Source organism: Cryptotermes secundus, unplaced genomic scaffold, assembly GCF_002891405.2.
Source record: "Cryptotermes secundus unplaced genomic scaffold, Csec_1.0 scaffold5, whole genome shotgun sequence".
Lineage (NCBI taxonomy): Eukaryota > Metazoa > Arthropoda > Insecta > Blattodea > Kalotermitidae > Cryptotermes > Cryptotermes secundus.
In genome coordinates this window covers 209583-226031 of record NW_019724742.1, presented here as the reverse complement: position 1 = coordinate 226031, position 16449 = coordinate 209583, and the positions used below count along the sequence as shown (strand labels likewise).

At 41.2% G+C, this 16449-nt stretch overlaps 1 protein-coding gene across 2 annotated transcripts in view; it reads right to left on the bottom strand.

Annotated features, from left to right (window-relative positions):
• The window catches only part of LOC111862710 (eukaryotic translation initiation factor 5B), a 114305-nt gene that overhangs the window by 62090 nt on the left and 35766 nt on the right, over window positions 1–16449 (bottom strand). For both annotated transcript variants that reach the window (XM_023848331.2, XM_023848330.2), the window contains exons 18-20: window positions 5844–5920; window positions 3700–3907; window positions 1476–1571 (exon numbers count right to left, since the gene is read on the bottom strand). In XM_023848331.2, coding sequence (XP_023704099.1) covers window positions 1476–1571; window positions 3700–3907; window positions 5844–5920 — 381 coding nt within the window. The remainder of the gene's footprint in view (window positions 1–1475; window positions 1572–3699; window positions 3908–5843; window positions 5921–16449) is intronic.

Sequence of the window (16449 nt, the reverse complement as noted above, 5' to 3'; positions counted from 1 at the left end):
ATATATTTCAGAGGCAATGCATAGAAACAAGCTGTACAAGCACACTAGAGTAATTTCTTCTAGTTTTGATAAAAACAGAAAACATATCTCAAAGGAGACTCAATTAATAACGAGAAAATATTTGCCATAATTATATTAGATTTCAAAACACAGAAATCTTAGTCACACTGTAAATAAAATATCACCACAAAAACAAGAACTAATTGAGATAAATTACATTAATGCTGTCCAGTAATTATTGTAAAATTAATTTTTATTCAATTTAGAACCTGGGGAGTGACAGCCTGTCAGGCTACAGGCTTCGTATTTTGCTTGACTGTCCATCCTAAGATGCATCAGCACTGTTTTCTTACCAACTGGCAAAACCATCATCCACATTAAACTTGATATACTGTATGCATGCACTTAAAAAATAGGCCTCTAGTTTGTTTGCATAAAATCGTATGCCTAAGTTCCTGGTTTTCACTTTTAAAAACAAAATAAAACTTCTAAGAGACAAGATATTTAGCTGAAACACCTTATTTTCGCAAACATATTACATTAACACTTTTATTCCCATGAATGAGCTTACCCATTTACAGCTGCCATATCCACACTACTGTAGGGGTGGCTGGTCTGACATTGCCTGTAATTCTTTTCTGAAAGTGCTTTGGTCAAGCAACACTTTTTCATCACTAGATGGTGCTTGTAGCCACACTTTATGACTATTTGGACAGTTTGCTACTCATTCCTTTACCGCAAGATTCTGCTTACTGGCAGTGTATTGCTAAGAAGGGCACACTGAGGTGCTGGAAGGTTGTGAATGCACCAACAGAAAGCATATAGCAGCAGTGGGGTGGGACTAAGTCCCTTATACTGCGGCCACTTCTGGCCTATTGTACCAGCCCCAGATGATAGGTGAGGGTGATTGTGGAGCAATTGGTGGAATGAAGATTGGCAGGGGAAACCAAAGTACTTGGAGAAAATCTGCCCCAGCACCACTTTGTCCACCACAAATCCCACTTGACCAGACCTGGAATCGAACCCGGGCCACTGCGGTGGGAAGCCAGTGACTAACTGCTTGAGCTATGGTGCAGCCCATGTATCAGCAGTAGGTACTGAGTAGTTTTAACTCACATCACGTGACAATCCCTTCTACCGTGCAACCATCAGTCACCCACTTTGTCGCCTGAATACCTGAAGTGTTTGTCTGTGTGGGCATGACACTATGCCAACATCAATATTAAGCAGCAGGGTAATGGCATTACAGTCATTGGATTTTTATGAGTGACCAGTTACAGCTATGAGATTTATATATGTGGCCATCAACATGCCCCATACAGCCTCTTATCTTTAGGGTACCCCCAAAACATTGGTCACCACTGACCAGGCTACATGTCATAACACAGAAAACAGCATTTCTATTTAAAAACAAACTCTGGTGCAACTAATACAGCACTATATAAACTCAGAGAGAAATGCAACAAGTTACTTACCTCTCTGCTTGGTACACAAATAGGTGTTCCTTCTTTAACGATCCCAGCCTCGACCATCACTCCCATCACTATTGGGTCACGAGAGTTGAAGATGAACTGTAAGACACAAAATTCAGGAATACACAAATACACGGGATGGCAGTGAGACATCAAAATTACATTCATGAAGATGTTGTAAGCACAGAATATGTAACCTTCCCATCAAAAGAATTTACCAAGCATGGTTGTTCATCTGTGCCTGGGATTACCTCAAAATAAAATGTACAGAAATAATGAAACTGCTTATTTACTAAGACAATTTAAAAAACATACTGTTCGAGTACTGAAGGTCGATGGTTGGCTCCTCCACTTTATCTACCAGAAATCTGGTTGCCTCTACTGCCCCTCCCCCCTCTCATAACCACTACTTCCCTTCAGAACTCAGATAGTACAATACCACTGGCTAATGTCATATTGTACACTTCCATCATGCCTCACATCAATTACCTGATGCATTGAACACTTTCCAAGCAAATAAATGAGACCTAGATTGTGTTTTCTATATAAGAAGTGGTTAACAACCATCAGTCACCCAGCCACGAGACAGAAACATGGGAAACCAATGAATAAAAAGATTTCATACAGCTACAAGATGGTATATGACTATAATTTTAATTGTTGTTTTATGTGGGTTTGAAACCTGGGTTTTTACAGCAGTGAAGGAACAATACGCTGAGATATGGGTGTGGGCTCAGAGGTACATCAGCTTCATCCCTGTTCAAAAAGTCAACACCATGGAACCCCAGGATGTGATGGGGTGTACCCTGGCCGAAAGACATCCCTCCTTCAAGAGAAACCTATTGCTCCTATCCAGAGAGCAGGACTGCACTCCAAAGATGGAGATCACATGGACTCAAAATCAATGACGTCCATGCACTAGGACACACACCATCCTGCCGAAAAGATCATCTGCCATGCCAACTCAAGGTCTTATATAAGCATAAAAGTTTATAATGACTATGAATGCGTCAGATGGTAAAGTCAGGGGCAAAATATGCTTATCCACACATTAATATAATGTTGAAAGCCTACAACAGTGCTGAGTTGTATAGCAGCCTGTGACTAAGAACCTAAAATTACCATGCTAGAAGCAATGAATTGAAGTAAACTGACTTCAGGAGGACAACCTCTACGGTCACCTCAGGATTCAGGAAAAATATCGCTTTACCAGGACAGAGACAAAAATCAGCTAAACTGACTAGGAGACCAATGATCCTCTCTTCCTAGTTATGCTAGCAAGGAATCAAAGGACTCCAGATATATTCAAATTCACAACACTCTGTACCACAGTTACAAAGGTCTAGGTTTATTAATCCTGAAACGGGCTTACATAATGCTACAACTGTCAGTGTTCTGGCCAAATCTGGGTGCACTCTGGGCAGCCTCCTTGCTGCTTGTGGTGAGAAAGGTAGTCATCATCATCATCCTGTGTGCCCAGAGAAACAGAACTCAGAGTGTCCCAACCTTCTGGAATTGCGACCAGCATGAGGGGGAATCGCTGCACCCAGTAAGTTATAGTGGCTACATTCTTGCAAAAATTAATTAGAGCACAGAAGGAACCTGCTGGCAACAACACTGGGGTCAGCAGGGAGAATATTCTTCTCGAAATACACTACAACCCATCGATCAATCACTGCTCCTCCTCGCAGCTCCGATCAGCAAAATCAGCAGCAACCATTGAAACAAAGACAGCGACAGTCTTCAGGAAAATATATGCATCAGGACACCAATCAAACTTCAGTTCAGTCAATATAGGCTAGAAATGTATACAGTATTGCAACAGACATGTACTTTGCCTTTATCACGGTGCAGCAGATTATGGCAAACTCTAAGGCACCGCCACAGAAAAAGGAAAACTTGCTGTCATAACTAGACCTGTGTTTAGACTTCTGAAGAATAATGCCAATAACAGTTCACAGACCTCTGAAAATCACAGCATTCAATGCTAAAGGCATATGGACAAAAACATGCATATCAGATGGATACGACCTACCATGTTGCATTCATTTCATGTACTTTGTGCAAAGAATGAATTATAATACTTTCAGTTAAATATTTCACTTGTGAACATGATTTCAGTTGTGATAAGAAGACTGATAAAAAAGGGGATTGAGACATACACCCAAGAAATACTAGGTACAACCATTAGCAAAACATTCTGATACTTATGGAGGTTTGTCCTCACCTGTGGCAATATTTTAAGTTTGCATGGGAAGACTGCTACATGTTTGAACTCCTCTCGTTTCCTCTGCCTCAGTTCTTCACGATATGCCATGAACTTATCGAACAAGTGATAAATAATGTCTGCTTGGAATATCTTCACACCCAGAGAATCTGCCAAGTCCTGTGCATCCCTCTCAACCTTCACATCAAATGCTAGAATTGTAGCATACCTGCAAAACAATATTTGCTTTCATGTTGGTACAATAGTGATTAATAATAACCTCAAAGCAAACCTCTGCTGGTATGATTCAAATGCATACAAAAAATCCTGTTCCTATTTCATGATTCACATTCCAGTTTCTATAGAAGAATGTATAATCACTTGCTGGTTCAGTTCCACTCCAGCCCCATCTGACCTCCTGCACTCACTCTAAATATAACATACTTTACTAATTTTCCTTTCAGTGACATATATATGTATGACATCTTATCACTAACAAACTCTACCCTCTTAACTTATGATGTTATTGCCTTATTAATGAAATTTCTGCCTGTAAATCAAGAGTGCCTTCACATTTCCATATAAAATGTATAATCACCTACCAATTCAGTCCCAGCCCTGTCCTACCTGACCTCCTGTACTCCCACTTAATGTAACTTATACTCTGCTAATTCTCTTCGTGCATCTTCAATGAGCCTGTTTCACAGAAACCCCTTATATTCCATATGCAAATGCACTAACCCATTTACCAACATGTGGTTCATTCCAAAGAATCTGCCCAAGACCAAGGACCTGTTTAACATTTTTTAAATGCTAATTCTTTACAGTAAGTTGTTAACCCACACACAACACTCATAATGCAATGACTACCCCTCATCAGTTATCTGTGACACCATATCAATAAATTTAAAGACACCTACATAAGTTTGTTATAAGATATATAATTTCAAAAACTGTTTGATGCAAGAAATTGTCTCATACAATTTACTGCTCGAGAAACTTGGTAATTTTAACCTCAATATGAAAGTAGTCTGTTGACAGAGTAAACATTCAGCTGTGTTATTAATTAGTTTCAATGTTTCTTCAAAGATATGGACAGCTTACTTGGGAGTCTAAATGAGTTGGAAACGTGTACAGAACACACGTATGTCTGGTAAGAATAATTAGTGGTGCAAAACAGAATTATCATATACAATGAAACAAATTCATAGGACACAACTGCTTTGAACGTATCACAGTTTGTGGCATACTGAGATGAAGCTTGCACTCACAATAATGATAAAGACACCCATCATGTTCTAAGTTAATTAATTCCTTTAGTGGGGGGTGGAGTCCAACTGGGTCCACTTGGCACGGCGGCCACTGATTGGCCTATTGTAGCCTGCCCTGGGTGATTATGATGGAGAATTTGGTGGAATGAAGATTGGCAGGGGAAACCGAAGTACTCGGAGAAAACCCACCCCAGCGCCACTTTGTCCACCACAAATCCCACTTGACCAGACCCGGGATCGAACACGGGCCACCATAGTGGGAAGCCAGCAATTAACCGCTTGAGCTATGGCGTGGCCATGTTTTAAGTTTATTTATTTTCTGTGATTATTTATATATGACCGCCTCTGTGGTCTAGTGGTCAGAGTTCCTGGCTACAGATCCAGAGGTCTGGGTTCGATTCCCGGCGCTACCAGATTTTCTGAGAAGTAGTGTGTCTGGAACAGGGTTCACTCAGCCTTGTGAGGATAACTGAGGAGCTATTTCAAAGAAATAGCGGCTCTGGCCTAGAAAACCAAAGTTCATTCATTCGCTTATTTATATACTCAAACCATACTGTGTAATAAGGAACTTTAGGAAATCTCATTTACCACACATAAAAACTAACAAACTTCAAACATCTGCACCTCAGTATCTACACAACTTTTCGAGTCAGAGTTTGTGGATTTCTGAATCACCCTGTAATGACTGTTAATCAAAGTGAACAATACTATCTTCTGCGATGTAACACTATGTAGTCTGCCAGAAGCTCACCAATATTTCAGGAGAATGTACTGCCTGCAGGTCTCCCTTAAGATGAAGACAGCCCCTTCCTCTAAAACAATGGTGGACTTCTAGCAGACTGTGGGATTACAACCCAGAACACTGTTGTGGAACCTCAACGTGTCTACACTTACTGGCTCTCATGTTCCAACATGGTGGAAGCTTTCATCACATCCTTCTTCACAACTGGACCAATACGAATATTTGAATACTGAAAGAAATAAGCAAAATTCTTAGCAATAACATAAGTAATAAGAACTGGAAACTTCTTACTGGACAAAGGCAAAAATAATACCATCTAATGTGACTATTTAAGTTTTATCCCTTGAGGATTTATCTCCCTTACACGTTTTGATCCTTATGGATCATCCTCAGAGGGTGTCAATACTTTCAGAAACTACTATTACAATAGATGTTAATTGTATGGGATACACATATGATGTCTAAAATGCACAATATACACAATGTTCAACCTTCCACATTCACAATGGCCGTTGTGACATCATATGTGTATCCATACAATTAGCATCTATTGTAATATTAGTTTCCGAAAGTATTGATACCCTCTGAGGATGATCCATAAGGATCAAAACGTGTAAGGGAGATAAATCCTAAAGCGATAAAACTTAAAGAGTCACATTAGACGGTATTATTTTTGCCTTTGTAATTGTTAGCGTGACAGACCAGAATGAAACAAATCAAATTCTTACTGGAGTACATAAGGATATCTTCCCAGAGAAGCAGGCCTTTCAACTATGTAAATGTACTCTATCTAAACGGTGAAAAATACTGCATCATGGAACATCTGAAGCATGTGTGGAATCCCACAGTGCCTACTACATTTGCTGAGTCTGTCCATTTGTCCATCTGTATGCATGGAAAGACCCAAGAGCCACTGGAAAAAATTATTTTGTGAAATTTGATTTGAGAATTAAAAAAATCCAGTCACTTAATTCACACTTAGATCAGACATGTTTAACAACAACTTTACAGGACGGCCTACAGACATTTCTGTGCACATCTCATTAAATATTTATAGGAGAGATGAATGCAAAATCGCAGAAAAAATGAAACATGTTTTATGTTCAATGCATATATCAACCATGGCCTCTAAACACAATCACAGTTAAAAAGAAGTCTTTACAGAGTTTAGGCTATGTTAGAATTAGAGTTCTTCTTTTCTTCTGATATTGTGCTATATTACAATATGACTTTGAAGCATACATTAAACAGTCAATACATATTTAATTTCCTTTAATGTGTGCACTAACAGCAAACACTGAAGTCTTAGTACTGACTGTTTATTTCTTCAGTAAGTCTTTATACACCTATATAATTTTGACATCTTGCCAATTTGAGCATGTATCATAAATTAAGGGCACACAGCTACAAGTGAATTAGATGTTTGCTGATTAAAAGGAAACAGTTCACTTTTGCCTTAGATATTTAATTTATAATTTCTTCCACTGACTTCACCTGCTGAGTGTGTGCTGTACACTTCCACAGTATTCTGTTTCTTTGTTCAGGTTATTAATAAAGTCTGTGCAGTACAAGTGATGATTCAATGTGTGACAGATCCCAGAACGCTAAAATGCCATAAAATGGAATTTCATTTAAATGAGGCAAGGTTTTCAAACTGGTTAGTGAGAAGATATTCATCTCCTCTTGCGCTAAATTTGCTTTTGAAACACAGTTAATGGTTCCCCAAACATGTAATTCATTAGGCAGTCCAAATTAGCCTACTGGGTGCAGGTTATGTTTAGTAGCAAATTTTTACACTGTAGAAGATACGGTCTGGTGTAGTGTCAGAAAGTTTGTCCCTCCAAAACTTCGATCAAGTCTAAATATTCTTACCGCCCTTCTCTCCCTCCTTTCTTGCTAACTTCTTCTTCTTCACACGCTGGGTCGCCTGTAGTAGGTTCTTCTTTCTTGTTGCTAAATTTATCTCAGGGTTATTTTAAAAGGAGGGGGTTTTGTCGATTTGGTAGAGCTGAGTACCTCTTATCTCAGAGCCTTGAACGGGCCACAACTCAGAAAAGGGAATAAATTAAACACAAATCACAAGCACATCTCAAGTTTGGACGAATTATATTGAACACTTGTTTAACCACTTTTGATAGTTTCAATGTCAGTAACCTTTATGTCTTACTGCTTCGGAGCCCGGTGTGTAACTTTTTGCGGCTAATTCTATGACTCCGGTTTCCGAATTTACGTCTGTTTCTAACAACCCCCGGTTTCCGACTGATGCTAAAACATGACGCTTCCTCAAACCTTCAATTCCTGCTTTCACCAGCGTCACTGCCCTGTCACACCCTTAAATTTTATTGATTGGCTAATTTTGAAAAATAGGAGTATCTTAATTAGATATTCCTCCACTCCGCTTAAAGCTTACAAGTGTTTAAGGATTTTTGACTCCAACGTATTTCTGTCAGAAAGTGCCAATGCTTAAGCGTCGCTTGGGCCCTAAAAACTTCACTCTTTTTAAGTTATGGCACGTACAAACTGCCAAGTATTGAATTTACAAAAGATTTCTTTACCCTATTCTTTAACGCAGCTTTCCACTAATAAACCTTTGACGGGTGTCTTCCTGTTTCTTGTTGTAAGCGTGAGAAGACGCTTTCTCTTACATACAAGAATTGACCTATGTCTCACTACCCTTGTTCACTGCATTTCATTTGGAACAATTAAGCTTTCAAATTTATAAAGTTGATTACATTAAATAAGTTGTGTAGCAGTGGAACGGTTACAATATTTGTTCATATTTCATGAGGCCCATGGCCTGAGGAAATATCAATGTCTTTAGAAAACCTGTTCTTGTCTACCTTCACAAAGATACACCCCACTCACACACTCAAGAGCTTGTTTCTATATAATGAATGCAAAATAGCTGTGTTTCTTATGTGTGGATGATAAACTGCTCGGCATATTTTACATCAGTCCTCAAATTCTAGTTAGCAGGATTTACTAGTATTGATTACCCTAAGATTAAACTTGTGTAATGCTAGCTACCATTCAGTCCAGAACCTTTTGTCTGCTCGTCTTCTGTCCAAAAACATAAAAAATAGAATATACAAAACTATAATTTTTCCTGTGGTTCTATATGGATGTCAAACTTGGTCTCTGACATTAAGGGAGGAACATAGACTGAGGGTGTTTGAGAACAGGGTGTTGAGAATATTTGGACCAAAGAGAGATGAAGTGATAGGAGGTTAGAGAAAACTTCATAATGAGGAGCTTCATAACTTGTACTCTTCTCTAAGTATAATTAGAATGATCTAGTCAAGGAGGATCAGGTGGGCAGGGCATGGAGCACGAATGGGGAGGACAGGAATGCATATAGGCCATTGATGGGAAAGCCAGAAGGAAAGAGACCACTGGGAAGATCAAGGTGTAGGTGGGTGGACAATATTAGAATGGATCTTAGAGAGATAGGATAGGATGATATGGATTGGATTGATCTGGCTCAGGACAGGGACCAGTGGAGGGCTCTTGTGAACACGGTTATGAACCTTCGGGTTCCATAAAATGCTGGGAAATTGTTGAGTAGACGCATAATTGGCGGCTCCTCAAGAAGGGCTCAGCACCAATAGTAAGTAAGGTGAAAAAATCAATGCTTTACATATTACGGCATTTTCTTATTTTTGCGTTTCCTTTCAGGGACTACCAGTAGTACTGACTACAATTTCCTTCTCCCTTCCCAAGCGTTTAATGGTGTGTTCGGCAGTGTATGATAAATTCAATTTTTCATGCGATCATGCTTAAATTTTAAAAGCGAAAGTTCAGTATGGGTGATCATGAAATATCTTCAATTTTCATATTTCAAAATGGCATAACCATTACGCTGTAAATAAACGTGCTAGCACTTTTTTGGGAATGAGTTATTTTACAACGCCGTCAGTATCTCGGATTACATGACGTCGAATGGCAGAAGCATTTGTGAATGATGAAGTGGAAAGGGCGTGGAAATGGCTGTAGCCTAACCGAGGTAATATCCAGGCATCTGCTTGGCAGGGCTGAGGAAAACGACGAAAAGCCTCAGTCAGGATATCCAGTGTGCTGGCCAACATTCGAAACAGCATTAGCGCTAAGCTAACCCGTTCAGTGTAATGTTAAGCTATATCAGTAATAATCATATAAAATGTCTCTTATTTGAACAATGCCAGGTATATTGGATACCGGTCCTCGGAAAACCCACTACTGTTTTACTGGGTCGAGAGCCACTGGACTATGGGTCTCTTTGAAAACAATGGCCTGAAGCTGAAGAGGCTTATGCCACGTTGAAAAAGTTTGTCCCAACACAAACTTACACACGCGAAACGAAATGTTTACTTGGTCGCCCACTGAAGAGAGCATCACCAACACGACTGATTTGTGAATTCCGGTAACGTCCTCTCCAGGCAGGGTCAAGATATGTCTGGTTTGGACTTGCCGGATGTCACATCGCTGCCACTTCCGGCACATTACTGTTGATGATGCAACAGACATGCCTTACGCCGCTGGACTCAAGATGCTTCATACCTTGGCCAACATATCCGCGTTATACGAAACTCCAGTTTCCCAATGCCTCGACGTAATAGAGCCTAGTCGAACCCATGGGATTCTGCAGTTATGCGACGCCCGAGAGAAGCGTCGTTCCGCATCTTAAATCTGCGTCACTTTCGCAAGATCGTTTAGACGCTGCGCTTTAGAGAGACAATTCTTGCAATTTCAACGTTTGTTAATTAGATATCCTTCTACTGAATACATCATTCCTAGCCGTGTCTGCATCACTTAAAAACCGAGTACAGACTGTAGTAACAGAAAAAAAGTATTACATTTCGCATTTGATATTTTTATGGGGAGCCGGGATGGCTCGGTCTGTATAGCGACTGGCTACGGGCAGCCGACCGAGGGGTCAGAGATCGAGCATCGGTAGGGAACCACAGAATAATCTGCGTTTAGGAGCAGAACTGAAACTGCTGTATTAATAATTCTCCGCCTTTGCACTTTGCTTATACAATCGGTTTGATGGACACTAAAACGCTCTAAATCTTGGGGTGAATAAACAGCCACAGGATGGCGGAGAATCAATCAAGATTCAGAACGGAATTAATCAACACATTCCATGGAAAAGATATTTTCTTCAGAAGCTAACATTCGCTCAAATGGTTAAGATGTTCGCCGCTATTTTATGGGACGAGAAAGTTCTACTTTAAACTTACATTAAACAATCTAATAAAAGATTATGAAATGGGGAGTCATATGAAATGCATGTAAATATGAAAAATGCATGCAAAATATTACCCGGAAAACCTAGAAGTAAGAGTGTATGCGGAACGTTCAGGCGTAAATGTGGGGTAATATTAAAATTGATCTTTAATACATATTATGTGAAGGTGTGGATTGGATTCATCAGCTTCAAGGTAGGTTCAGTGGCGAACTATAATGAATATAGTATACTGAGTTACATAAAAAGACGTATTTACCTTATTATTGTAAGAATTAAAGACTGGCATGTAAGAATGAGACATACGTTTACGCGACGAGGCACAACTTCGAAAGCCGAGGCCGCGCGTTACAACGAAAATACTGCAGGAAGGGGGCTTCACAAAAGTTTTGGTGGGGGCTCATTGAACGGACGAAGCTGTTACAATGAGCTGTATCCTGCATTGCGCGGTTAGGTTTAAGAAGGAAGTCCTTCATTGATACAAGCTGGATGAGTCAAACAAGTAGTTGACAGGTTGGGGGAGAATTGGGGGGGCCAGCTGTTGGGAAGGGAGGATATGGAATGTCACTATTAGGGCTGTCTGCTGCTTTCCAACTAACATCACCGAATCCGGTGGCCATCCTCATCTGAAACTTCTTCCTTTCAGGCAACAAGACTAGTGACCATTTTCAATTACTGATCTAATGCTTTAGTATTAATTTTCTTTTTTTGCCTTTTCTGTATATACAGTACTGGTTGACTGAAGGTTTTTTTTAAAGTAATTTCACGTCCACCTTCCGCGTAGCAGTGCACTATATTCACTTTGAAATTAAGAGCGCATTAAATTCGGAAAATGTTTACTAATATTAATTCACAATCTTTTATCCGTGTCTCCTATCCAAAAGCCTAACGACTGAAACGTATAAAACTCTGATTTTACATGTGGTTTAATCTGTGGGTAAAATTTGGTCTCTCTAAAGAAAGCACATGCTGAGAAACCAAATGCTCAGGAGAATGTCTGAAAGCATGAAAGAAAGGCGAAAATTTACACAATGAAAAGCTTCATAATTTGTCTTTATTGTCTGTACCCTGTTGTGTGTTAAAATGTGGTTTCTTTTTGCCCGTCAATACAATTTTTTTTTCAAACAAACCCAATCCAATATCACTGTATCAAGGTAAAGTGCTTCAGTAAATAAGCACTACGCCATGAAGACATATGGGGCAGTGGATGTATTGACCAACGTTTTCTTGCCCTAGGCATTAGTTGGAGGCGAGTGGTGACTTTCATGCCCAGGCCGCTTTAGCCCCCGGGGAAAGAGCCCAAGGTACCCACTGGACAGGATGCTGGTTGGGCCCCAGAACCGGTGTGAACGACATGGAGAAGAGAAAATTCTTGCCTCTACTGGGACTCGAACTCCGACAACTCGATAGTATTATTTTTAAAAACCTCTGACTTCTGTATCTCGTCAGAACGTATATTGGTATTTTGATATTATAGAAAATCTTAGGGTATCTGTGTCTCGTCAACACGATGTGGGTTTCCGTGACGCTTGTTGTATATTATAGGGCGACACTGTCTTCTTGGATTCGTTCTTAAATGTTCGCTTTACATGTTATGGACGGTTCGCTGTTGAATCCACACAAAACCGCAAAACAGGAACAATAGTAGGAAGAAAAACATCCATAAGAAGCATACAAACACACACTCCAAAGAGAATAAAACTTCGATCACGATACTACAGAAGAAAGTCAGGAAGAAATACATACAGAACTAATAACAACAATAGCAGGAGCGTAATCTCGTATGTGCTGGAAGTCCGCTCGCGCCTCGACTTTTGGCACTGATTACACTCTCCTCGGCAAGGGCGTCGCCACAGGCCAACGGCATTGTTGTGTTTTCGGCTGTCGGTACTCCGAAGTAAAGTTGTTCTCTGCAGACGCCGAATCCAGCGGGTTTGCTCCTCCAGGTTCTTAAAACTCATGAGCCAGGTTAATTAACAGTGGTCGGTGCGCAGGTGGAACTCCTACCCGCAGAGGTATACTTATGAAAATGTTCCAGCGTCCTCACAACTGCCAGTATAGTTCCCGCTGGGTGCTGCAGTAATTTCTCTCGGCCTTATTATTCAGAGTCTTACTGTAGAGGGCTACTACCTGCTCCTGTCTGTCCTGTACTTGGGACAGCACTTCTCTAATCCCAACTGATCTTGGTAGCGGGCAAGCGAGAATAGGGCCCGCACAGAGGGCCTCGTTTAGTGTTTGGAAGGTGGCTTCCACGTCCGGAGTCCACTCGAAGGTTTGTTTCTCCTGTGAGTTTGGTCAGCGGTTCACAATATTGGCAAAACCTGAAATACGCCGTTTGTTACAAGTGCACCAGTCCAGGAAGCGTCTTATTTCGCGTTCATTCTACGGGGTCGGCCTCTCCAGTATGGCTTTCAGCCTCTCGCGGTCGGTGGTTATCCCCTTTGGTTACACAATATTCCCGAAGTACCGTATATCGTTTTGAAGGAGTTGTCATTTCTCCGAACTGAGCATCAGGCAGGCTTTTTGAACCGCTGAAACACTTTCCACAGGTTGAGCAGGTGGTTTTGGAACGTGTGGCCAATTACCATCACGTCATCTAGATACGAGTATACTAGACATGACCTGTATTCGCTTAGTATGGGGTGGAGTCCAACTGGGTCCACGCGGCACAGCGCCACTGATTGGCCTATTGTACCTGCCCCGGGTGATTATGATGGAGAATTTGGTGGCATGAAGATTGGCGGGGGAACCAAAGTACTTGGAGAAAAGCAGCCCCAGCGCCACTTTGTCCACCAAAAATCCCACTTGATCAGACCCGGAATCGAACCCGGGCCGCCGCGGTGGGAAGCCAGTGACTAACCGCTTGAGCTATGGCGTGGTCTAGACATGGCCTGTAAGTGAGGCCTCTTTAAGATGATTTCCACTAACCGCCCAAACTTCGGTGGAGCGTTGCAGATGCCAAAGGTCATGACACTGAACTGCCACAGCCTTTAGGCCGTAGAGAACGTAGTGTCCTACTTGTCGTTCGAATGCACACTCACCTGGTCCAGAGTGGAGAACAATTTGGCTGCTGCCAGTGTGTCCAGAACGTAGCCAATCTGGGGTAGTGGAAATGAGTTTTTCTTTGTGACGTTCAGTTTCAATCAGTCCACGCAGAAGCTGAAGTCTCCGTTCTTCTTTTCTGACGAGGACGGGCGATGACCAGGGGCTGACTCTTCGATAACCCCACAGTGCTGCATGTCGTCGAGCATCTCACCTACTTATGCCAATTTTGCTAAGGGGAGCCTCCTAAGGGGTTGGAGAAATCAGTCGGGCCTATCCGATATCCTTTCAGTGGCACACTCTGTCAGTCCCATCGCAGTCATAGCTCTTTATAGCAAAGATGTCTCCATACACGGTGAGCTCTTCAAACACTCTGAACTTGGAGTTACTCAAGTGTGGCCTGGCAGTTGCAATCACGTCCTGTAATTTCGGGGTAGTTCTTGGACTTGTGGTTGTTCAACATCAAGTGAGGTCACCAGCATGACCGTCTCAGTGTGCCAGGGGCATTCTTCCGCGAGATTCCAGTCGCGACAGGCAGCATTAAAGATCATGGGTAGCTCCCATTGGTCTCAGAATGGGATCCTGACAATGTAGTGTCCTTCAGGAGGGTGGACTTCCGAATTCAGTTCTACCAGGCCATTTTAAACTCTAAGGAAGCTCTTCATTCTAGATATCACCACTCCCTCCCATTGTGCAGGTATCACCTGCTCATTGACCACTACCTGGCTGTAAAGTCTGGAACCTGGCCCAGGGCTCCATAGTGACATACCTGTTGCAAGATGCAGATCCACCATATGGGCTCAAGGTATCCATCCCCAAGATGAACTCGCTTGTGCTATTGTGCACAAATACCCAAATTTTCAGTGGGAGACGCGTAAGGGTCAGTGTCAGGAAAATTTCATTAAAGATGTGGATCGGTTCCCCAGATATCGTCTGCAGTGTGTAACGTTGGTTCAGCTCTTTTTTGGGCTATCTGGCGGCGACAGTCAAGTATGCCCCAGTGTCAACGGTCACGAGGCATAACTTTTCACTGACCCAGCCGTGATTAGGCTAGGGTAGAACCTTTCCATTGACAGCACGGTTGGGCCCTGTGTGTGAACACACACACAGGGAGCCTGCACAGAATAATACATGAACGGTGCTGAAAACAAGAAATAGCCGCTGCAGCACATGTAAACAAGAGCAGGTGTCCCTGGTATTTAAAACTTTACATTTTAGAAATTTTAAATTTTAAACTGGAATTCTAAAAATCAAATTGACGGGCATGTGTTGGTGAGGTTTTAAAACAAAACTGACAGGCTGATGTTTTAGATTTTGGACTGTGTGCAGTGTGACAGCTACACAGTGAAACATATACCTAATGACAGCCAATTACGGCCGAAACATGTAGTGTAGAGGAAGAAAAGACAAAGATCTAAAACCAAATAAATTGCTGCATTCACGACGGCATTTGTATTATTACATATAGAAGTGTATAGTGCAACAGGAAGCTTAAATATAATATATCCACTTTAATATTGTCCACCCACCTACGTCTTGGTCTTCCCTGTGGTCTCTTTCCTTCCAATATCCTATATGCATTCCTCCTCTCCCCCCATTCGTGCTACATGACCTGCCCACCTCATCCTCCTGGACTTGATCATTCTAATTATACTTGGAGAAGAGTACAAGTTATGAAGCTCCTCATTATGCAGTTTTCTCCAACCTCCTGTCACTTCATCTCTCTTTGGTCCAAATATTCTCCTCAACACCCTGTTCTCAAACACCCTCAGTCTATGTTCGTCCCTTAATGACAGAGACCAAGTTTCACACCCATACAGAACCACAGGCAAAATTATAGTTTTGTATATTCTAATTTTTATGTTCTTGGACAACAGATGAGAAGACAAAAGGTTCTGGACTGAATGATAGCAAGCATTACCCGAGTTCAATCGCCTCTTTATTTCCTCCTGAATCAGGTTTTGATCTGTTATTGTTGTTCCCAAATATCTGAACTGTGCCACATTTTCAAAACATCTGTTTCCTATCTTTATGTCATGATTTTGCCCTGCATTTTGGTGACGAGACAGTAACATATACTTAGTTTTCTCTGTGTTTACTTCTAGACCAACCTCTTTACTTGCGTCAATTAAAGTTTGCGTGTTTTTCTTTATGGTATCTACATTATCACCCAGTAGATTCACATCATCGACATAGACCAACAGCTGATGTGTCCCATTTAATTTCAGTCCACTCCCTAATTGCATATTCTAAGGCGAAGCTGAAAAGGAGTGGCGATAAAGCATCTCCTTGTTTTAGACCATTCTGGATAGGAAATATCAGATAATCAGACATCAGATATCAGACAAATGTTTACCTACATGGACTTTTCTATACGTTTCGTTTAAACACATTTTAATCAACCTAACTAGTTTCATGGGTATCCCAAACTCTATTAGAATATTGTACAATACTTCCCTCCTAACTGAATCATAGGCTTTCTTAAAGTCTAT